Source organism: Lathamus discolor, chromosome Z (assembly GCF_037157495.1).
Source record: "Lathamus discolor isolate bLatDis1 chromosome Z, bLatDis1.hap1, whole genome shotgun sequence".
NCBI lineage: Eukaryota > Metazoa > Chordata > Aves > Psittaciformes > Psittacidae > Lathamus > Lathamus discolor.
In genome coordinates, this window is record NC_088909.1 from 46,887,619 (window position 1) to 46,912,054 (window position 24,436).

Sequence of the window (24,436 nt, forward strand, 5' to 3'; positions counted from 1 at the left end):
GCCAGGTTAGACAGAGCCTTGGGTGAGATGGTTTAGTGTGAGGTATCGCTGCCCATGGCAGGGGGGTGGAACTAGATGATCTTAAGGTCCTTTCCAACTCTAAGTAATCTATAATTCTACGAGTTAGATTAGACTATTAGGAAGAAATTCTTCCCTGTGAGGGTGGTGAGACACTGAACAGGTTGCCCAGAAAAGTTGTGGATGCCCCATCCCTGGCAGGGTTCAAGGCCAGGTTGGATGGGGCTTGGAGCAACCTTCTCTAGTGGAAGGTGGTCCTGCTCATGGCAAAGGGTTGGAATTGGATGAGCTTTGAGATCCCTTCCAACTCAAACCATTCTATGAGCCTATGATTCTAAATACTACTTCTAAGAACATCAGTAAATATCTACAGACACAAAACCAGAGCACTTAAGTTTCACAAGGTACATCCCTTTATTATTTTAATCACAAAAACATGATTTTTGTACAGGAATGTTTTACGTGAACATTAATCAATGCAGTTAAATTTGTTTCATAAAGATCAAGTAAACATACTACAGAACATTGTATTGTAAAGAACAAAAATATCAGCTTTCCGGCCTTGCAGTGCACATTTCAGTGCAAGTATTAAGACACAATAGTGTTCAATTCAGCAATGTATTGCAGAACATCATGCCACAGTCCACTTCAGAGAGGGTCAGGACATGCAGCTTGTTAATAAAATGCTGTAGTATATAAAAAAAGCCACATGTTAATTTCTAAAATATAGTGTGGTTTATTTGGATGATTTAAAGTGATTTCATTGTGGAACTTAGTTTTATCCAGGACAAGCATCCAGAGTGTCTTGTCATTTGGAATACTCTTCTTTCAGGCGATGGCTTTGGCTTCAGGTAGGAATGCCTCCCAGTATTTTATTAGCTTGAAGAGAAGGGAAAAAAACTCCTTATTAAGTAGTGAATGTTAGAAAACACATATACCTTCCTCCTCTTGTGGTAAACTTGTGTCCACTGGACAAAATAAAAACATAGGTGCTTCACATTATCCATCCATGTTATTATATAAAGCAAGAAAAAATACAAGTAATAAATACACAAATCTCCTAATAGGAACACAGTTGTTACCACACACTGAACAAAATGCTAGAGAATACAATTATACAGAATTTGTTTATAAGGTCAGTTTGCTATTCTTACCTTTAAGGGTAACTTTTTTAAGAAAAAATTCATGAAACAAAACTGAAGGGTTATATTCTTGGAATAAACAAAGGAAAAACTCCAGACACTCTACAGGTAGTCAGTGGAATCTATTTTACTGCTTTACAATATTCAGTCAGATTTTATACTTTTTTAAAAGAACAATAAACATTTAAGTATACAAGCCTCTAAGCACACACATTACAATTTACTCCAATCTAAAGAAAGTATTACTTCAGTTTCAGAAGACAAGACCCTTTAATGCTCATATCCCTAAGGGAGCTTCTCCCTTGCTTTCCTCAATTACAGCTGCACAAGGGTGCATAGGAATAGCCAGGAAACTGCAATCACTATGTTACTCTGCAATACAGTACAGACTAGAAGTAGTTCTCTTTATGTTTAAGAAATGGCTATACCTAAAGCCCTTTTTTTTTAACTAACCTAATACAGAAAGTATTGAATATTATGTTGTACAAAATTTAAATTTTATCTTACCTGCTGCTGTGTTTGCACTAATGACTCTAAGTACTCGATAATAACAGTTTTAAAGTCTTTCACTCGTTCCTTCTGTTAATAAATAAATTATGGCATATTAACCTCTTAACAAATTTTACTTGGAATGTCAATATTATCTACATTAAAGCTGTCATTTACTTGGACAAAATTATACATGCCTCGAATCTTCCCACTTCCTTGCGAATGGTTTTGGAGATCTGCTCAAAATCTTTTTCCCCTTGCTGAACTTTTGTCTCCCACTGGCAAAGGAAACAAAAGACATGCAGAGATAAGACTTTGTGTTGTCCATTCAGTCTGTCAGTGTGTGTGTATACACACACACATGAACTTTTTTTAGTGTATCAGTGATAGCCACTCAAGAGCTGAGAAGGACCTGTTAGGATTTTTTGGTGTTCTTAAGGGAAGGTCTTACAAAGACAGTTTCAAAGTAATACTTTCAAGCTTGAACAGGGGAGATTTAGGTTAGATAAGGAAGAAATTCTTTATTGCAAGAGTGGTGAAGCAGTGGAACAGGTTGCCCAGAGAAAGATATGGCTGCCTCATCCTTTGCAGTGTTCAAGGCTAGGTTGGATGTGGCTTTGAGCAGCCTGGTCTAGTGGAAGGTGTCCCTGCCTGTGGCAGGGGGTTGGAACTAGACGGTCTTAAAATCCTTTCCAGCCATTCTGTGATAAGTTGTGTAATAGGATGTCATCAGATCAGTTAAAACAATGGTATCTCTAAGGTAATGCTATTTGTAGATGAAACATAAAAATACCTTACTATTGCAATTAAGGAACACATAATATTTTTTTAAAGATTCCATAGAAACCAAAAGGGATCTCTAAAGCTTTACTTACTATTTCAAACACTACTATAAATGGAATCTAAGCCTGTAAGCTTTCTGGGGCTACCTGTCTAATCAAGTATGAAAGAGTCGCAAAAGTTAGTTCCCTGTATTTTCCCAGTCCCAGAAAAGGTGATTAACTCTTCATCTCAGCCTATAGTCAAGTATATAATTAACATATTTCTGTTGCAGATAAGATATTGAGGATATGTTTATTAGTTTTTCAGTCAAAATACATGTTGCTTAAGCAAGCCTAAGCACATGCTTTTTATGAAAACAGTTTCCACTAACCAAGAAAGCAGGAGTTGGGAGTGTGGCATTCATGTAACAATACATGACACTGGATTACATTTCTCCTTAGTTTATGGGAAAAGATATCCAGTTAACACAGCAAGAGCTCATCTTTTGCATCACTTTATAATGACTTTTACACATTTGTTACATTGTTAAATTTAAGCTAGCTGTACAGATACACTGAAAAAAACCCTCAAACTTACGGGTCTCACACTTCCAGTGCATGTAGCCTAACATCTTTAAAATGAAACTGCATCTGCTCATCTCAACATATTTGCTGAATCATGGGAGCCAATATATCCAGTAACACTAAACTTCCTCAGAGAAAGACAACAGGGAAGCAACATACTTAAATATAGCATGTTCCTGTTAGCAATCCAGTGGTATTATTTATTCACAAAAACATTTTATGGTGCAGTGTCAATTTACTATTGTGATATGAAATGAACATCTATGTTCCAATAAGTATCTATGTGTTTGTGTTTTTAGTTTATATTTATTCAGAATACCTTTTTTGCCTTTTCAGACATACATTATGAAGCTATGCAATAAGTCATAATAGGATGTCCTCTATAAAAGAACAGCCTTTACAGTTACTAATTAACTGAAACAATACAAAATTCAGTCAAGGAAGAGATAGATTAGGACTGCCTGTGCCTTCCTACCACAGCAACCAGAAGTGCCTGAGACTTCAGTCAAAGGCTCTGCAGGCCTCCAAAATCCCAGTTTCATCAAATCCAAATGTCAGGTCTTATAAAAATTATCACTGAATAGCAGTCTGCCATCTTACAGTTTTTGACAAGCAGAAATTTCTCCTTATTCAATGAGGTATTCTTAGGACTGTTCTTTGGCCTTTTATCTTCAAAAGGCAGTCATGTATGAAGTTCAAGCTCTGTATAGGCTTCCACTTCACAATTTCTCTGCCAGAAGAACTACTACTGCAGAATTCAGCAACTCTGAATATATTTCAATGGAAGCAATAGCCTTCAGTCAGCATATTCAAATTGTGGGTTTACTAACAACCTTCTATAATCATCTAATAAAGCAGGAGAAATAAATCCTTCAGGAACAACATCATTAACTCTTTCAATATTGGGACTGAGAAATGGTCACTGAGCATTTCTCTCTACTTCCAATACTCAGGAAGTATTTTTGATGAGGAGTTCCAGCTCACTTGTATAATGGAAGGATGGGTGACACCAAGAGAGGCAACCAACAAAAATGTGGTCACAGGAGTGATACTGTTTTCCCAGTAAAAAAAAAAAAAGAAAAAGCCAAGTTAATGAGTGACTTCAATACCACACGCAAAATAAATTCAAGGGCAGAAAGAACAAAGCAGCATGGCGCTTGTGACAAATGATGAAGCCAAACAAATGAACTTCATAAGAGAGCTTGAAATTTGCAATAATGTTCTCCCATTATTTGAGGAAGAATACTGGTGCACATTCAGAATGCATTGATGTTAAATAATTAAGTTGTCCTACCTCTTCAATTTCCTTAGTGAAGCATGATAGAAAAAGTGTATAAATTATGACATTTCAATGTCAGATTTATTTTTACTGAAATTGCACCATATATACATATATATATATATATATGGATAGATATGCTGTGTAATTAAGCAAAACATGGGAACAGTTCTCAATTAGTTGTCTTAACTGGATTTTATCTTCAGAAGCCAAAAGGTGCCCCTCTGCTCTACCCAAGCAATCTGTTAACAGGTAAAGGCATTAACTTGTCCATGTTTCCTCCCTCCCATCTCCCAGACTCTGTAGGGACAGTATTAACTGCCTTACAGATCTTACAATGAATAACAACTGCACACATTTAGTATTTTAAATAAATACCTTTTAACAATTTTGGTAAATCCGAAAAACAGCAAATGAGTAAGTGATACTAAAAAAAAAACAAAACAAAATCCACCACAACAAAAACCAACCAAACAAAAAAGAGGCATAAATAGTGCACCAGTGCGGAATGAATGAGTTAATGCAGAAAGTCTGACCTCCAAAATAATGCTTGGCAACATTACCTCCTTTATTTCATCTTTAGCTTGCTGCAATTTATCAGGTTTGTTGGCAAGCTGGAGCTTTGCTTCAGCTTCACGTTTTTTTTGTAAAGTGACCTGAGCATCTTGCCACTTCTGCCAGCATTTCATTCGATGATCAAACACACCCTGTAAGGACAGACAAATTTACTAAACAACTGGAATTGTTAGAGCTATCTAAATTTCTAGCAGGAAAAGGTAATTTTGGAATGAGTACTCTTGAAATCTCAACGTATCTACAACGCATCTTCTTGCATTTCATTTGACACCATGCTAATACAGCTCAGTACCTTCCACAAATAGCAGGGTATGCAGAAGCCTTTTCAGAGCAGACACCTTAGTGTTCCAAACCATTTCATATGCTTCATTCCATCAAGACACTACCAAAACAACCACTACAAAGTGCTCTATTATGCAAATACACTCTAAGTGCAGATTCTAGCAAACTGTTCATACATATGGATTACATGTATATTCAACAATACATTTTTGCTAGCAATGGACTAAGGTAGTATACTTTGACAACCCGGCAAGTTTAAGGATACTCCTGGTTAAAATTCATAGACGCCCCTTCCCATATCAAAACCTAATAACGCTGTGCAGCATGACTTACACTAAAATAGATTATTTACTTTAACGAGATGATACAAATTGTACCTACTTCTTATTTACAGAAATTATTTATCTAGCCAATACAGACAAATTATGTTCTCATAATAAACATACTTAAAAATAAGTAACCTGAAAGAACAAGTATAGTATGCTTAGACACAGTAATGTATGGTGTCCTCAAATACTGTGAATAACTAATATTACCCAAAGTAGATGGTGCTCACCATTTACATTTTGTCAGGATCTTATTAATACATTCCCATTTTTCATCACATTCATTTTTATCATTGGAATAACTGATCATGGATGCATTCATTTTACTCAGCTAGACTTAATGCAAAAGCTTAGTCCTAACTGTGTTATAGTGTGTGAAAAACACACACATTCATTTACCCTAAATCTAAAGATTTACCCAATCTACCCTATATATTTTACCCTAAATCTGCAATTGAGGAATGTGACTTTAACCATGAAAACTGGTATTTTTCCTAGTAGTACTCACTTTTACTGCAGCAATGAGACGAATGTAATCACCAAGCAGTTCAGAGAAGACATAGAAATCAGCAAAAGCTTGTTCTTGATGCAATTGATCTATCTTCTCCTCAACCTCTGCAAGCTGAGACAAAGCTCTAGATAGAGCAGTGTGGTCCTCAGAGTTACCTAACATGGCAGCACTTTTAGCAAAAGCAGCTGTGTTGGCTGAAAGCTCTGAAATACATAAGTAATGTTCAGTACAATGTAGTTAGTTTGTTATATTACTCTGCAGCATAGATCAGAGAAGCAGAGACCTCTGCCTTATGTCAACCCTAACTTCACCAGCTGAAAATACAAGCTGTATTTCCTAAAGCTCATGATAAAATATACAAGATCTCAGTGAAACTGGATAAAAACTACTGCACAAAACCTCTCTTCATTAGAAAATGTTTTGCTGAGCCTGTAAATGTCATGCCTATTCTGTCTAGCAAAATAAACAGAAAAAACCTGTTACTTCACTTATTTTCCAAATGCCCAGTTCAGAGGAAATTCAAGCCCACAAAACAAAAGCCAAGTCACCTACAGAGCAAATTCAGAACAATTTTAACAGGTCTGTGGAATAGTTGTTCCGTGCAGCTGAGTCGAAAAAAAAAACCCAACCATTCCACAAAACCACTATGCCTGTGAGTGGAATTTATTTCTGTTGGACTGTTCTATTGACTGAAATACCTTTAGCTGTGCATACTGTAATGTGCTGCCACATTCTGACATGCCTTAAAATAAAAACAAATAATTAAACTCATATCAGCAAGGCTGACATCCATGAAGGCAAAGTTTTGAGCTTGGCAATTGTCTCATCAAATCCCATGTAAGTCATCCTGTACTAAGTTAAGTCCTATGAAGGGAAGGACCTTTGAACAAATGTTTAATCCAAATTACTTCAGGATTAAAAATGCAGGTATGTTTGCAACTATGTTGCCTCTACAGAAACATCAGAACAGCAGAAAAGTTTATAGAAGCAAAATGCCTTCAGATATTTAAAACACCTACAATTTAAACACAACTCCCTAAAACCAAACCAAACCAAAAACTCCTTCAAGTGTACGAGCAGGTGTCAAATCAATAGTAAACAAAGACTTCCACAGTCTATTAATTCTTAAAAACACTCCTTAGTCTTGAGGACCTCTGGCCAACAGATTTTTTTTTTGAGAGCAATACCTGATAGAGTCATGAGAAAGCAACATAGGACAGCTTCAGCACTTTCAAAAGTGCAGAGCTGAAAGGTGATCCCATATTTTAAGATAATATGGTAGTGTCAGAAGGCACACTTATGGTCTTCCTTGAACTACAAATCAAAGCTTTTATGTTTTGGGTGTTTTAAATCATCTGATGGAAATCAATCTTTGACAAAACAGCAGCACAGGTGATTAAAATGTAAACTTACAGGCTTTACTTCTTTCTAAAGTAGGTAAACCAAAAGCTGGTATTCTCAGACTACTCAGACTACTTAGCTTTCCAGAAAAGTTTACCTTAACAGGAGCTGATCTAACAATAGTAAATTCATGTTTAAGAGTTTAAACTCAGTTAACAGTGCAATACTGAACCAAAAGATGTTTAAATGGATTTATGCAGCCACTTTGTATTCAGAATTAAATGACCCTTGCCATGAGATCTAAAGATACATTTAGAGATGTCTGTTGTGGTAGCGTCACTTACTTGATACAATATTGAATCTTTGCAAGAAAAATACTTATGCTAAATCAATATAGTAACTTCAGGAATTATAGATATTCTGGCTAAAGTTAAGATTAAAAACAGGTATACAAAAAATGCCAGAGCAGTCTGAATAAAACGTGCAATTAGATTTTTGCATTAAGTAATTAATAGCTATATGGATATTTTAAGAGCTCTGACACACTAAGTTCTCATTTCATCACCATTTCCTAAAGTTCATGCAGCCACATAAAAATATAGTTACCTTTTCTGTGGCAGACTAATGCTTCCACACTGGCATGAAGTTTCCTAAGTTGCTGATCCAGATTCTCAAATTGCTGCTGTTTTTCTTCAAACCACTGGCAAAAGATGAAAGAGTCAAGCATTACAAATTAGATTACAACAACATTTCTGGTTTTAAAGAACCAAATTATCCAGGCACTGCCAGGGTGGTCAACTGATAAAGCTAAGAATTCAAGCCAATAAGCAAATTAATAACCCATTTTCTACTTCTACAGCTTTAAAATGCAATTGTTGAAGCTCATTAATTCATCTCATTATTCAAGCCGAAAAATCAGCTCTTACTGCATCCGATTCATTCATCTTGATTGTCATTTTGTTGACAGCGTCGGCAGCCTTGTTCACCATCCTCAATATTCCTGCTCCACTCAGAGCCTGGGTGTTAACTGCTCTCGGCAGCTGGAATTGAATGACAAATAAGGGCAAACAGACTGGTTAAAAGGATGGAGGTTTAACTGGGCACAAGGGGGAAAGAAAAGGATATAGTGTTTTCTTTACTCCTATGTGTTACAATATAGTGGAATCTAATTTCTCAGATTTACTACTTTTACATTCTCAAGAGGAAAAGTTAAAAATACAGACTATTTACTTCTACATCTTTACATTTAAATGGAACAAATAACCCACTCGTTCAAAGTTATCAACTAGCCAAAGGTCCTAAACTAACCACCTATATACTACTGAAAACAAACTGCCAATACAGAAACAGAAAAGCTTAGATTTACAACAAATTAGATTAAAAAAAATCTCTGTAAATCATTTAATTGTAATGCAAGACTTGCACTGTGTGCTGATTATAAAATGTTCATGTCTTTCCACTTTTCAGTACAGGCCAGATTTCAAAACCCACCTCATGCATATTAAGAGAACTGAGTATTTGCTTATGTACTTAGAAATCCTCAGGGATAACAAATTTAATTGATATGATTATTCAGGCTAGTTTAAATATGCCGTACAAGGTGGCCCCTATGTCAGACCATTTACCCTTCAATGAGATGTTTTGTCTGTCAGCAGCATTGACAAATCCACCATAAGTTAGCTATTGATGCTTTTGTCAGTAGTGAAGTCTTTGTGACTTATTAGTATAACTAAGATATTGACATTGGCCAAAGACAGTTCAGTATTACAGTGAATCCACTATGCACATTTATAAAGAGGTATTATGTACCTTTAACAATATACTAAATATTGTGAAAGGTGCCAGACTGATAGCATGAGTGACTGGAGTTCTCTATTCACAAAACATCTAGCCTGGCCAGCAGCATTGCTAGCATTTTCACATTATCATGCCAACACACCTCAAGTTGGACTCCTCGAGGCAAAAGACCTGCTTCCAAGCCAGTTTAATTCTTGATCTTATGCAACAATCAGTAACATCAATTATGGATTTTCACCATGTATAACGAGCTTCAGTCAGAACTGAACGGACCAACTCGCATGCGGACAGCAATAGCAAATAGCCTTTGGACACTACCACTCCAGCTTTTCTCACAGGCAGAGGCACACCATTCCCTAAGTAGCCTCTGCCATTCTGTCCCATGAAGGCTACAGCCCAATTTGACTGCATGCAAATTTAGGGAATTAGGTCTCAATACAAAGAGAACATATAGCTTTGTATGTTACCATATCTAGAAACAAACAGGGAAACTTAAGAGAACTTAGATACCTCAGAGCTTTCCAAGAACTGTCTTAAGTCTGGATCCTGCAACAAGGTTGGGTGTTTTACTGTTCGCTGTAGGTACCTATGATTTTAAAAATTAAAGTATTAGATAACAAAATAGAGTTAATGAGCCTGACAGCACTGAAAAGTGTTCATCTAAAGAACAGGTACAATACAGCGCACAACCTCCCTCATTATCTAATGGGGCTTGAATACTCTTAAAAATGTCATCTCTAAAGGGTCAAATGATAGCTCAGTCCCCATGCCCCTTCATTCCTTCCCCTCTCTGGTGATTCTTTAAACCATATTTACACATATTTTTTGTTTAAGATTGGCTCTGGAACTCCAGAACTTCAAGAACTTCACACATTATCTGTTAGGTCTTTCAATATACAACATAAAACCTTTGACTTTACTGTTACAAGGTCTGTTGGTCTCATATGAGGTGACTGCATTACAATAATCTATATACAGCATACTATAAAATATACAGCTTCAATTTTGGTATAATTTATGTGAGTTTTAACAGTTACTTTCTGAAGGCTTCACTAGTCATGCCCATAGGGCAAAATGATGCCGTGGATCAGCAACAATACCCTTCCACAGCAAAGTTCCTTGAACAATGTTGGTGGTATACCAGTGCTGAGTGAAAGACGTCAAGTATCTCTTATGCCAAAATTCAACAAGTCTCATCCATGTACTGTTTGTCAGAAGGCCATTTTACTTTCAAGTGACTGAAGGTCTCTTTCACCTGTCTCACTGCCCAAGAGTTGATTTTCCATGCAACAGATACACTGCTCATATACCTTGATACCTTAAACCTAAAATGCCTAAGCTAAAGTGATAAAGTTTTACCTACTGAATCTCTACAATCTTAATTTTAAGCACTAACCGGTTTGAAAAGAGTTAACTATAATCCTCTCTATGAATGAGGCCGCTTTTCCCATTACTAATTGGAATTCCGTTTCTACACAAAAAATTGGCAGCTGCATACAGCCTCCAGAACCAACCTAAGATGGCCGAGACCCCAATTACAGAGCCCACATAGTATATTACAAGTCATTCTGAGGCTAAACAAGTTTTAGACACATACATTACCTTTCTAGGGCTGCTCTTCTTTTCTCTACAAACTCAGTAGATGAAGAATCTTCCTTGCCTACTTTAACCTTGGTCATGCCTTTGAAGAAAATAGCATCATATTGATTTTATCATAAATCAATCATTAACATAACTGATGTGATTAGAAGACAAAGCTCACCCAAGTTTAAGTATTTAAGTCAAATTGCAATGAAAAACACTATACGGCAACAGAAAAAACATCAACGCTGCAATGCTGCATGGCTTTGTGGAATCAGATCTGTGAAATATGCAATTACCTGTAATACATTAATTGGGACTAAAACTTACACAAAACTAGTTTAATTTGCATTTATGAAGACAATCTAAGTGAAGATCTCAGTCTTACCGGTCACTCATGTTCAGAAGAAGAAAAGTTACCCAGAGAAACCAGAATAGTAAAATAAAGCTCATGTTATAAGCCTATTAAGTTTATTACCAAAGATTTTCATTCTATTATTCTTTAATTTCTAAAACTTGAAATTTTTAGTCAACTAAGGCTAACTAACCAGCTCTGAAAATTCTGAAGCACAGAACAACTATGAACTGAATGGAGAATAAAATTAGTAGAATAAAATACATGCAGCCTTACATCACTTCCTCTGTCCAAGTCAAGAGTGGCCAAAAAAACTATGACAGGGGGCCAGAGTTATTGAGGTACTGTGGTATAGAAAATACATTCAACCTCAGCAACACAAGAACTCAAAAACTATCAGACTGAGGTCAGCATTTGTCTTGCTAAAGACCTAAACCCCAAAGAGTTTAGGTACCTGAGCCCTATCAAAACCACCATGAAACACTGCACATTTGTAATTACTCTTATTTCATAAAACACAAGCAAGGTATATTATGATACAGTCCAAACATAGACTAATAGAATCATAGATTACTTAGAGTTGGAAAGGACCTTAAGATCATCTAGTTCCAACCCCCCTGCCATGGGCAGGGACACCTCACACTAAACCATCTCACCCAAGGCTCTGTCCAACCTGGCCTTGAACACCGCCAAGGATGGAGCATTCACAACTTCCCTGGGCAACCCATTCCAGTGCCTCACCACCCTTACAGTAAAGAATTTCTTCCTTATATCCAATCTAAACTTCCCTTGTTTAAGTTTGAACCCATTACCCCTTGTCCTATAACTACAGGCCATAATGAATAGTCTATCCCCAGCATCCCTATAGCCCTCCTTGAGATACTGGAAGGCTGCTATGAGGTCTCCACGCAGCCTTCTCTTCTCCAGGCTGAACAGCCCCAACTTTCTCAGCCTATCTTCACACAGGAGGTGCTCCAGTCCCCTGATCATCCTCGTGGCCCTCCTCTGGACTTGTTCCAACAGTTCCATGTCCTTTTTATGCTGAGGACACCAGAACTGTACACAATACTCCAAGTGAGTTCTCACAAGAGCAGAGTAGACCTGCTCTGTTAGTTCTGTACTTCTCCAGCTAAAAGTTCCAAGTCTGAGATTCTGAATATGTGCTCTGTGACCTGCCAGGTCAACACTTCCCAAAGTTGTTCCTCTCCCGATGTCCCCTCTGGCTTTAGAAGTTTCACATAGTAACCCACCAAGGGGACAAACATCATCCTTATGGGAACAAGAAGGCATTACTTAACCTGTCACTGAAGCCTTACTTTTCCTCTTCTCTGTAACATCATGAATATAAGTCTGATTGGCACTTTTTATAAGTATACTACACGCTGTAATGTAAGTCTTCAAATTTATCTGTAAAATTAAGTATCAAGGATTAAAATATTGAGGTGAGGCAATTCACATGCCTCATATTTTTGCATTACATATTATTCATTAATATTTCACTGCAGGAAGCACTAAATGCCACAGTTAAATACAAAAGATCCTTTAAATTTGCTAACAAGGAAAAAAAATAATATGTAATAACAATTGTCCAATGTGATTAATTCCTGCCTTGTGATATTGACAGTTATTTCCAGGTACCATGCCAAGTTTATTTCTCTGCTAATGTAAGTCTATTTAAATGCAAGTGTAAAAGCAGTTACTGTTGCCAAAGCACTCTTTAATTCCTCACTGGAAAGGATCTGTGACTTCATAGATTATTTTCTAAATCCAGGAAACATAATTTCCCAACATACATAAAGCAGTGAGGCAGCTTGGATGAATGTCCAACTCACAGAATCACAGAATCCCAAGGGTTGGAAGGGACCTAAAAAGATCATCTAGTCCAACCCCCCTGCAAGAGCAGGGTACTCCATCTCACCACTGACTCAGTTTTATCCTGCTATTCCACAGTCCATAACTGACAACTTGAATCTGTGGCTAAGGTCTGAAATGCCATCCCCACAAACCTGCCACCAAAATACAACTAGAGCTTAAAACTCCACATGTTAGCAACAGTATAACAGAGTAAATAGACTAAGAACTTCTGTACAATACATTGCATAGCACCAAATGTATGCTGTTCCTATCAAGACTTCAAAAATGAACACACGATTTAAACACATCGTCTTACTTTCAGGTGTTTTGTCACCTCTCTGGTTTAAGATGTCTCATTTTAAATCGCCCTAGAATCTCACCTTGCATACATAGACTACATATTTTTGTACAGAACTTACTACTACCTGTGCACTGAAGTTTAAGTTTAAAGCAGGAGTTTCATGCTCTTTGGAAAATGTCCTACAGAGTCTATGTGTTTTTCCAACTTATCTGTAGCTTAACAAAGTCTCTATACAAGAATCTGAAGTGACAGCCAGTGCTTGCTTAGACTGCAGTAATTCCCACCATTTTACACACTTCCAGGTGTGTCAAATATTTATGCTGGCTTTGTTCAAGTGGTACCTCAAATCCAGTCCAAGCTTTGTCTTCAGATGAATTTGTGATGCAAGTACTACCTTTCCATGTAACTGCACACTTTCATACATGAGTTGAATGTTGTATCATCCAACAGGCACTAGAAACCTTATTCCATCTTTATAAGCCCTGTTAGCATTTGTAATTATGCTAATTTTTGTTAAATGAAAAAAATTTTTCTTACAAACTCATACATTAGTTTCAAGAACTACCAAAAATTCAGACCAAATTTTCAGTCTCACTGAAAAATGCTATGCTTTTCCACAGAACTAAAAGCTTGATTTTTCCACACTTTCTGCTGCCTGCATCTACTCAGTTTGCCTATTCCTACTTATGTGAAAAGCCGCAGCTCTCATTAGCTTCACATTCAAAATTATTACAGAAAAAAAACCAACCAACCCCAAGTCCTGCCATTCCCCAAGTATCATTGTTCTAGAGTCCAATCACTTATTTATATGATACAGCCAAAAGACTTCAATAGGTTTTAGAGTTTTAAGGATTTAGTTATTATGAAAGAACCTCTGCTACTTAGAGCATAAAACTGAAGTTACTTCAATGGATCACACACGCTTCTTTGTTCAGATCTGATTCTTCAAGGCATTCACATAGGCTAGCATTACTCAAAGTGTCTTCTGAATTAAGAAGAATTAAGTAGAGATTTTAGCGTTCACAGTGGTCAAAAGAAACAGACAGTATTAGAGTAAAAGAAACAGTATTAGAAGTGGAGTATGTATGACACTGTATATTGCAGGCAACTGACAACAGCACAAGTTAAAAATAAACTCTCATTTAACATCTTTGTTTTGATACACTAATCAGCTCTTGAAGGGCAATAGTGAAGAAGGAATGATAGATAACAAACACAAGGCCACGTGTTCAGACAAATGTCTTCCTTATTATCAATGCTGGTCTGAGTTAGGAAGAGACAAGTACTTATCTTTCCAGTTTAACCTGAACTTTTCTAAAATAGAGAACAAAGCATTTGATAAAGAACGAGGTGGTATGAGGTTCAGACCACCTGATAAGCAACAAGTAATATTTGTCCAGAAAAATTATTTATTTTACAAGCCTCATAAGTGTTAAAATACTTACTTTTTATTACAGTACTTAAATGTCATGCTTAAATTCAACCTTACAGGAATTATACTTACCTACAATACTTTTTTCTGGAGCTGGAGGCACAATGTAACCAATATGCATGTACTTTGTTGCTAATTTGCTGTGCAAGCCAAGAAAATCACTGAATCTTCTTTTAACAGAGAATTCATTTTTGTGGAACATGGAAAGTGATGTCTTAAAAAAATAAAAATAAATTTGTTGTGAATTACTGATCCATCCACTCAGCTACGATACAAAGTTATCTGCAACTATTTGTTGCACTAGTTACCTTTGTAGTTACTCTGTAAGCCATATAAGCATTCATGCCATCTCCTGTAAGAAAATTAAGATTCTTATCACAGGGCAAATTCTTTTAATCCCTCCATACACTTTGTTCTGAAATACACAAAAAATAGCTTTCCTTTTTGCTATTAATAACTGCCAAAAGATAACTGAATGAGAAATCACACTAAAATCTCAGAATAGTCTTCAAGGGATAAGACAGTCTACTATCTGACTTACTAGGCTCGAGGAACTTACCAACTTTCTCAGGGTCAGATACATTGATTTCTATATCAAACAAATCTCCATTTGCTTCCTCTTCAATCTAGGAAAAAGATACGCCATATTTAACAAGGTTATATGCTTCCATGTTATATATGATTACAAGGATAAGGGTATAGAGGAAAGAGGAGGAAAAGTCAGTATGTTTGTTCAATTAAAAATCCCTTCCAGACTCACCACCAAACATTGAATGAATAGAATTTCTAACACGGTTTATCACTGCAACAGAGTTCATGCGGTGGACTTGGCAGTGCTAGGTTTATCGTTCGACTTTATTATCTTAAAGGTCTTTTCCAACCTAAATGATTCTGTGATTCTAAGACTGAAGCCTTCCTGTAAAAGCTTTTAGTATGGCAGCCTTTTCTCAGGACTTGTTGGCCTCAATATTTTAGTAAATATTCATCTTAGGAGTATGTTCACTGTATCAGTGCCAGGAGACACCACACTTCAAAAGAATCACTCATTTGTGATGTTTCTATATGCCTCTAATAAAAAGACAGAAATACCTTTTTATTTAAGGTTTTCTGTAGCAGAAGAGCTTGGGAAGAGAAAAGTAACAGAAAATTTTCTGATACTTGCCTGAGATCTAACAATGCAGAATTTCAGAGTTTTTCATATAATGTGAGTTTGATAAAAATGCTAGAGGGAAGGGATGCCATCCAGAGGGACCTTGACACGCTTGTGAAGTGGGCCAGTGCCAGCCTCATGAAGATTAACGATGCCAAGTGCAAGGTCCTATACCTAGGTCTGAGCAATCCCAGGCACAGCTACAGGATGGGCAGAGAAGAGATTCAGAGCAGCCCTGCAGAGAAGGACTTGGGGGTGTTGGTGGATGAGAAAATGAACATGAGCCGGCTTCACTGTACGCTCGCAGCCCAGAAAGCCAACCATATCCTGGGATGCATCAAAAGAAGCATGAACAGCAGGTTGAAAGAGGTGATCCTGCCCCTCTAATCTGCACTTGTGAGACCTCACTTGGAGTACTGTGCACAGTTCTGGTGTCCTCAACATAGAAAGGATATGAAACTCTTGGAACAAATCCAGAGGAGGGTCATGAGGATGATCAGGGGACTGGAGCACCTCCTGTGTGAAGATAGGCTGAAAAAGTTGGGCCTGTTCAGCTGCATGGAGACCTCACAGCAGCCTTCCAGTACCTGAAGGCAGGCTATAGGGATGGACTAATTATTAAGAACTATAGTGATAGGACAAGGGGTATTGGGTTCAAACTTAAACAGGGGAAGTTTAGATTGGATATAAGGAAGAAATTCTTTACTGTTAGGGTGGTGAGGCACTGGAATGGGTTGCCCAGGGACGTTGTGAATGCTCCGTCCCTGGCCGTGTTCAAGGCTAGGTTGGATAGAGCCTTGGGTGGCATGGTTTAGTGGGAGATGTCCCTGCTCATGGTAGGGGGGTTGGAACTAGATGATCTTAAGGTCCTTTCCAACCTTAACTATTCTATGATTCTATCTTAAGTTATTGTCATGAGTCAAATTCACACTAAGCTTTATATGCAAAATAAACAGAATGAGTTTTCTTTTACCTACTTCTTAAGAAAGGATGATCCCATGAGTCAACATTTAGGAACTATGATTTTAAAAAAAGAAAAACTCAAAAAAAACCAACCAGACATTTTCAAAATTTAGAAGTTTACCACGTACCTCTTCTCTGGATCTATCAAAAATCACAGGGGCTGGTACACTTTTTGACTCCATTCTGGGAGCTACTAATGTAGCAGGTGTTACAGGAGTGATTGCAGGAGTAGATTTTGGTGAAAGTATTGGATCCCTCTCTGGACTGTCCAACGAAACTTCTTCTGTTGCTTCTAGAAAAAGATTTTAAGTTAGCAAAGGTTTCCTGCAATAGAGACAGATATGCATCACAAAAATTCCAAACACACACACACAAAATCGATATACAAGTTTAATAAGATCATCTGCAATGATCTTGTAACATATGTTGCCTTTAAAAAAAAAAAAAATTTGTTTTAACTATATTGTTAGGTAAACAGTCTCTTAGAGAAGTCACAAGTGCCAAGTAATTTATTTTTGCATGAGATATTTCAGAAACTAATGATTTATTTATTTATTTACCACACGAGCAGCTCTTTTTCAGTACCTGCACCAATTTCAGTTTTCACACTTTGAACAACAGCTGATTTAGCCACATAGGCTGATAACTGAGTACACCAAGCCATGTGTTAAATGAAGTTACACAACTGCAATACACCCCTGCCTCACAAGCTGTAAAATAGAAATACTAGCAGACGAGACATTCTGACTAGTAAGACTATCTTTAGTCTATCTTCAGTCTCTTGGGGGCTTAAAACAGTTCACTATAAACTGAATACTTTTCTCAGACTGTAGTAGTTCATCTATCTTTAAACAGGACGTAAATCTCTGCTCTACAAATCCTGTGTGCTTTCCTCCGCTAACTGGATTTGACCACTGCCAAACTACGCACTTCCTGGATACACAGAAGTTCCTGTTCTAGTTTAAATAACTAATGCTGTGGTTCTTGCCAAATATGCATTTTCAAGAATTGTAGTTCCTTAAAAGATAACACTGACCACAGAATGATACCAAAATTGACTTTCCAACAGATCTCAAGTTTTGTTAACAAACGAGACTTCCTGGGGCTAGTATTTTACCAAGCAGGTAAAAGCGCACTAAAACAGATCCTCTCCAAGTTACAGGGTTACCAAAAGTTTACCATGCAATTTGGAAAAGACCTGTGCAACTTCTGCCTATATGAACCACTTAATTTTCAAAAGAAAATACACTATCTTTCATCCAAACTTTTTAAAGCCTGGCACATGCAATGAATGCAACTTAATCCTTACTAAGAAAAGTGGAGATCTACTTTAAAATTTGTGAAATAGTTACAGTGTACAAAAACAAACCAGCACCACCAAAAAACAAAACAAAACCTCAAACAACTAAACCAAACCCTTTTTTTTCATATGTATTATCTGTATTTCAGTTTGTGTCCATTGCTTCTTGGCTTGTCAGTGGGTGCCACTGAGAAGTCTGGTTCCATCTTCTGCATTCTTTCCCATCAGGTATTTATTGCCAGATTCCCCACATAGCCTGCACTTCTCCAGGATGTACAGCCACAGCTATCTCAGTCTTTACTCATATATTATACACTTCATGTCCTTAATCATCTTCATGGCCCCTCCCTGGACTCCCTCTGGTCTGCCCATGCCTCTCTTGCAGACAGAGATAGTCCAGACCTGCACTTGGCACTCCAGATCTGGCCTCACCACATGAGGGGCTGAGCAGAAGGAAATGATCACTCCCCTCAACCTGCTGGCAGTGCTCTTCCTAATTTCAAATTCACAGAATCATAGCATGGTTTGGGTTGGAAGGGACACCTTCCACTACACTGGGTTGCTCCAAGCCCAGTACAACCTAGGTTTGAACACTGACAGGGATGGGGCAGCCACAGCTTCTCTGGGCAAGCTGTGCCAGTGTCTTGCCGCTCTCAGACTTCCATAGTTACAGATTACAAGCAAGCACCTTTTCATATTCTCCATTTTTAATACAGAATCATAGAATCATAGAATAGTTAGGATTGGAAAGGACCTTGAGATCATCTAGTTCCACCCCCCCCTGCCATGGGCAGGGTCACCTCACACTAAACCATCTCACCCAAGGCTACGTCCAACCTGGCCTTGAACACTGCCAGGGATGGAGCATTCACAACATCCCTGGGCAAAAGATTATGAACAAAAAAAAAAAAAAAAAAGAAAATAATTATGAACAAAAGATTATCTAAAAGCTTTCTTTGAAAAGATTTATTTTCTTATTAGTCCTTTATTCTGACTGCTAAATTTTTCTGAAGAATCCTACTGGTGCTTCCTGCCCTCAAATGCCACAGGAAGGATACTGCATCTTAAACCAAAAAAAACACCTTAATTCAAAAACTCAGATCAGGTGGGAAGTCATGCTGAGGCAACTGGGAAAAAAAAAAATAAAATCTTTTAGACTGGTAAAAGAACAACATTTAAACATGGAAAAGAGGTAGGTCTCTCATTTGGCTAACAGCACTCCACGTATATGTTTTGTATTATACAAATGACTATCTCATGGAAACATTTATCAGGAAAAAAGTTATGTATAGTATAGCAACATAGTATGTTATATACATAAAAAGGTAATTAAAAAATATAAAATAAGGCAATTCCACTTCAATTCTTCCTTTTTCTATCACCAGCTATATTCCAGCATGTGTGTTTGGGAAACAAACCATTAATCATCACTAAGTACTTCTCTGTACCTTCAAATTTTAGACAGGCTTATAAAACAAGTAATGAAATGATTCAAAGCACACAGATTTCTCGCTTTCAGCAGCAGAGAAAGTATTCTTGCTACTGTAAAAGCAGGACTTTATGAAAAAGTGTGTGAATTCAACATAACAAACCAACACTGCTATCAGATGAAACACAAGCACATTCCATCCCAGCACTCTTTTTCAGACTTGTATCCACACAGTCATCAGTATCATGAATTGATCTGGTTGTGCGTAACATGAACTCCAGACAGGATTAGCCCCCTGCTACTGTTCAGCATAGTTGAAGCTATCTGCTAAGCTGCGCATTATTTCTGTAAAAGAAAAAGCAGCAAGAACAAGCAGTTGGAAAGTCAAGGAGGTTTCCTTACAGCAAGACCAGTGACATTAGACTGCATCCACACTGGTATTTTTAAAGCTGTGCAACCTCAGGTTAGTTGGACAAGAGCAAATTTTTGAAGGTGCTGCCTACTAGCCCTTCTTTTCTATTTTCCTGGAAGAACTTAACAGAGAAAACAGTATCTACTTGAAAGCAGAAAGCCAGTTTTTTAAGGAAGAGAGAGGAGAATTTATGCCACCCTTCCTCCTGCTACCTCTCCCCTCAAGTCAGCATACATCCCAGACATTATGTAAATCTAGAAGGATGAAATGTAAAGGATAGCGGAAGGGGGTGATGGAACAGAGCAGGACAGACACAAGGATGATGTACTTTTTGTTTTAAACATTAAAATATTTTTAAGCAAAAAGAAGTATTAGCCTCACACAATAACAACAGGCTCTTACACTTTCTAGCTTTTGTTTTTCCCTTCAGAAAAGCAGTCTTTGAGCAGTACGTAAGCTGAAGATCTATTCTCCAAGAAAAAGATTTGTTATGACGAACTCTGGCATTTGTGTCTCTTACACACATCCTTTCACTTTGAGAAATCAGATGACATAGCTAGATGGAAAAGTTTCACTGAACTTTTTTCTCTGTTTTCTGTGGTTTTTCTCTTTTTGTTTGCTTGTTTGTTTTTCATGGCAAGATGAATTTGTTAGGCTTCAGAGCAGAAGACATGGCACTTTCAGAAATATTTGCTTCATTTATTCTTTCTAGTTTTCCCCTGAAAACTTAGGTTGTGGTCTCATGGTTGTTTTTGGTTTGTTTTTGTTTCTAAATATTCTGTATTACTATTTGCATGACAAATGAAATCTAGATGTCTTGCTTTCTGGGGAAGTTCTCCAAAATATAAGCTCTTCTTGCACAATGAGAGACAATGGATCCATCCAGCTTCTAAGAGGAACACATTGAGATCCAACACTCACATCACTTATGGCAGTTATAGGCACATATTAACCACACCCAACAATTTAATGTTGTAAGACTTCTACACATAAATACCTACTTTATAATCCATAAACAGACATCTGTTATGGATCACTACCAAGATGCTTTTGTTTTTTTCACCACCAGTATTTATCAATCATCTTAAAAAGTGCAAGTTTGCAAGTTCTCACTAGCAGCTCATTTTAGCTGAGCTAAGTCATTTTTACTGGTAGCACTTCTAAATGTCAGACCTCTAACATTCTGACATGACTTAAGAGGGTAAACTATCTTTAAGAGTTTACTCAGGTGATCACATAAATGTGGAAGTAAACTGAAGTAGAAACTGTTGTGCAAGATAGAGGACAAGTTATTAAAATAGGCTTCTCCTGGTATAGCAGTATTTCAGAGACAAATATCCTAACAGAACTATAAGAATTACTACATGTAAGTCATAGCCCATGACCCTTATTGTTACACTAGGAGTACTAAGGATAATATTAATTGGAGCAGAAATAGTTTTAACAGAACAGTCAGCCACTAATCTTCTGTCTTCTGACTTCTAGCTGTAGGTTCACATGCTTTCATGCATTTGTTCCTTGCAGAAGAGACCTAGAACTGAACAACTAGCACCTGCACCAAAGTCTTCTGATCAGACACACCACATGGCAACAGCCTGATAGGCAACAGCCTGACAGGCAACAGCTAGAAATTTCTGCTGTTCAGCTGGGCTTTAAAGTACATGTCTTACCTGGTCCACAAAATTAGCACCACCTTTTCCTGTATTAACTCCTTGAAAAAAGGCTTAAGACAAACCTATCATGACCTGAAGAAAAACAAAACAAAAACTAAAACACCAAAAATCACCCCAACTCCCCAGTGCACTGTCTTTCCAACAGGACACAGTAGGTAGATATCTACACAAAATAACCTGTTCCAAACATTTACCAGAGATTAAAAACCCCAACCAAAAAACCCCACAAAAGCCAAACAACAAAAGAACAGTAAAAATAATCTTTCACCAGACTAGGGCAGAAGAAAAACTGTAATTTGCCATTTTTCCAAAAAAAGTGACAGAGCACTGGAACAACTTCACAGACCTGCTCATTATCTATGAGCACTAAAAGCAGAAGGCACAGACAGCTACGTCCTGCACAGGCCACCCATGGCACATTTATGCAGCTATTAACAGAACTTCAGGCCAATATTTTGGAAGACTACTTGAGTCTTTAGTTCTTTACCTACAGTTTATGGACAGCCAGGTTTTAAGACACACCCTAAAGCTCCTGAACTTACTCTTAGTACTATACTCTTAATACTACTTGATTTAGAGCACTGACCATTACGGTCTCCACATATTAGAGCTCTACAAGGTAAGCTAACATTATTTTTTTTCCAAATAATCAACACACTGACTTTTATTCTAAGGATGACAGTGTTTAAGCAGGTTTGGCAAGACAGTTTGCTTTTCTACAGAACTAAGAACCACAATACTAATACAGCAGCAAAATTTACTGGTCTTCCATGACAGCTGGAAAATGCATTTTCTTCCATCTTGGAAACCCAGTTTTAATGAGTCACTTATGAGTTGCCAGAGACAAGGCAATGAGCATTTAAAACATTTTACTGCATGTACTGTTTTTTGGCTGCTGCAGAAACACAGTAGCAAAGAGGTTTTAAGTATAGTCAAAAAAGCCTAAAAAAATCCCAGGTTCTGCACTGCATTAAAACAGTAGAGGAAATCATATAATTTTTTCTCCCTCATCTCCTTTTCTAATAGGTTGCATTATTAGATTGAATAATGAAAAAGATTTATCAAGACTATAATAGCTACAGACACATGCTATCACATTTTTTACAAATAAGCCTGCAAAACTAGAATTGTTTATGCCCCCAAAGCATCAGAATCCCTCCTTTCACAGTAACTCCTTTTCAAACCTATAGAATTTCTTTACCCACATTTTACAGTGTCTTAATAATTCAATGAAGAAGCAATGTAAGTTAGGAAGAGAATGATGTTCCACAGCTTTCTCTCCAGTTAAGAAATCCTATAAGCTGTGCCAAGATAGGTTTCTTTGGAATTTCAGCATGTTGAAGGAAAAAACGCAATCGCACTCCCTTGTAAATTAAGTCCTGCTCTCAGAGAGCCAGGGTTATGCAATCATGCTGGAAGCAAGAAAATAGATATCTTATGCTGCCTTCTCATATTGTTTCTATTCATTGCAAATCAGTATCAGAAAGTTAATCAGATGGATTAACATCACTGTTTAGCAAAACAGGCCTAAGAAGGAAAAGAACAGTTACACTTGTAAGTGCATAGCGATATTGTCTTTGAGAACACATATGCTGACAGTGGTAACAAAGAAGTCCATCACTAGGGTACAACTGTATTGCATAAATTTCCACCTTCGAACAGTATCCTACAAAAGATGTCATATTCTGTTTAGTTGAGACTTTGCACTAGCCTCAGTCTGCATATAAACTGACCTTTTAAGGACCAGTCTTACTTGTGTTAGACATGAAGTATGTCAGATTATTTCAGTTCAGTGCTGCATGCATTTGAGAAAATGTCTTTCATAGCAAAACTCAAACTCAAGAAATCAGTCCTGCGTACTATCCTCACAGCATTCATTTCAGTTGAATCACTCTAGCTGCTAACATTTGTTCCTTCTCTCTGGTTCCCCTCAATATTTACTCCAGCTACTTTTTTTTTTTTTTTTTTTAATATTATCCAAATGAGAACAGGCTTTCCTAAAATATTCATTCCAGATGGCTCTGTGGTTATAAAAAGCTGGGTTTATATACTGAAGCTAAATAACCAAATTACTAGTACTAGTAAGCTTCACTGCTAAAGCACTGCTGGTCTTCATAAGATCAGGTAATATAAATACAACAGAAGTAAGATTAACTTTCCACCTTTTATTCTCTTTTTTCTCTTAAAACACTTTCAGGGAATCAGGAAACTAGTCAATACATTCTAACAGTGTCATGAGCAAATATAAGTTCATATACATGCAAATATTTAGTAAGCTCAGAAGAAAGGTAATGGGCATGTGTATACATGTATCCATACAGTATGCCAGAACTAAAGGCTAACAAGTTTCTTTTCAAACTACTACATCAGGGAATCAGTGAAGAGGAGATGAAGACCGTTTTCAAAACAGACTACCAACTGACTCAGTATGTAGCAATAGGAAAAACGTTAATATTGAGAAGAAAGCATTCAGAATCATCTTTGGATGTACATAAAACACTCCAAATATTACACTTCATTTCTTCAATAGTTAATGTTCCTACAACTATTAATCAACAGCAACCATTATCCATGTTAGGACAGCCAAGAAACACCACCAAAGTAGTGATGGATGAATGAAGCATTAGAAATGTGTTGTCTATTCACTGATTATTTATCAGAACTTTCACACATCTTTCTCCAAAACATGCAGGACTGTCAAGTATCAGAGACTTACAGTGAAATGATAGGACTGGTCCCATATGCCAGTTCATTACCTTTTCACTGTAACAACAGAGTCTTAAGAAAAAGTAAATACCCTCCCAACTTCCAATATGACATGAATTATCCTTCTTTATAACTGTAAAAAAGACTGGGACTGCTTTTGTATCATTATTAAG

General features: G+C 37.1%; 1 protein-coding gene across 1 annotated transcript in view; it reads right to left on the reverse strand.

Moving 5' to 3' along the window:
* Positions 1 to 408: 408 nt before the first annotated feature.
* The window catches only part of SNX2 (sorting nexin 2), a 31,656-nt gene continuing 7,628 nt past the window's right edge, over positions 409 to 24,436 (reverse strand). The window contains exons 3-15 of the mRNA XM_065662404.1: positions 16,872 to 17,035; positions 15,190 to 15,256; positions 14,939 to 14,982; positions 14,703 to 14,844; positions 10,710 to 10,788; positions 9,618 to 9,693; positions 8,237 to 8,350; positions 7,917 to 8,010; positions 5,967 to 6,172; positions 4,838 to 4,981; positions 1,847 to 1,927; positions 1,668 to 1,739; positions 409 to 897 (exon numbers count right to left, since the gene is read on the reverse strand). Of these exons, the coding sequence (XP_065518476.1) occupies positions 847 to 897; positions 1,668 to 1,739; positions 1,847 to 1,927; positions 4,838 to 4,981; positions 5,967 to 6,172; positions 7,917 to 8,010; positions 8,237 to 8,350; positions 9,618 to 9,693; positions 10,710 to 10,788; positions 14,703 to 14,844; positions 14,939 to 14,982; positions 15,190 to 15,256; positions 16,872 to 17,035 (1,334 nt within the window). The 3' untranslated portion in view covers positions 409 to 846. The remainder of the gene's footprint in view (positions 898 to 1,667; positions 1,740 to 1,846; positions 1,928 to 4,837; positions 4,982 to 5,966; positions 6,173 to 7,916; positions 8,011 to 8,236; positions 8,351 to 9,617; positions 9,694 to 10,709; positions 10,789 to 14,702; positions 14,845 to 14,938; positions 14,983 to 15,189; positions 15,257 to 16,871; positions 17,036 to 24,436) is intronic.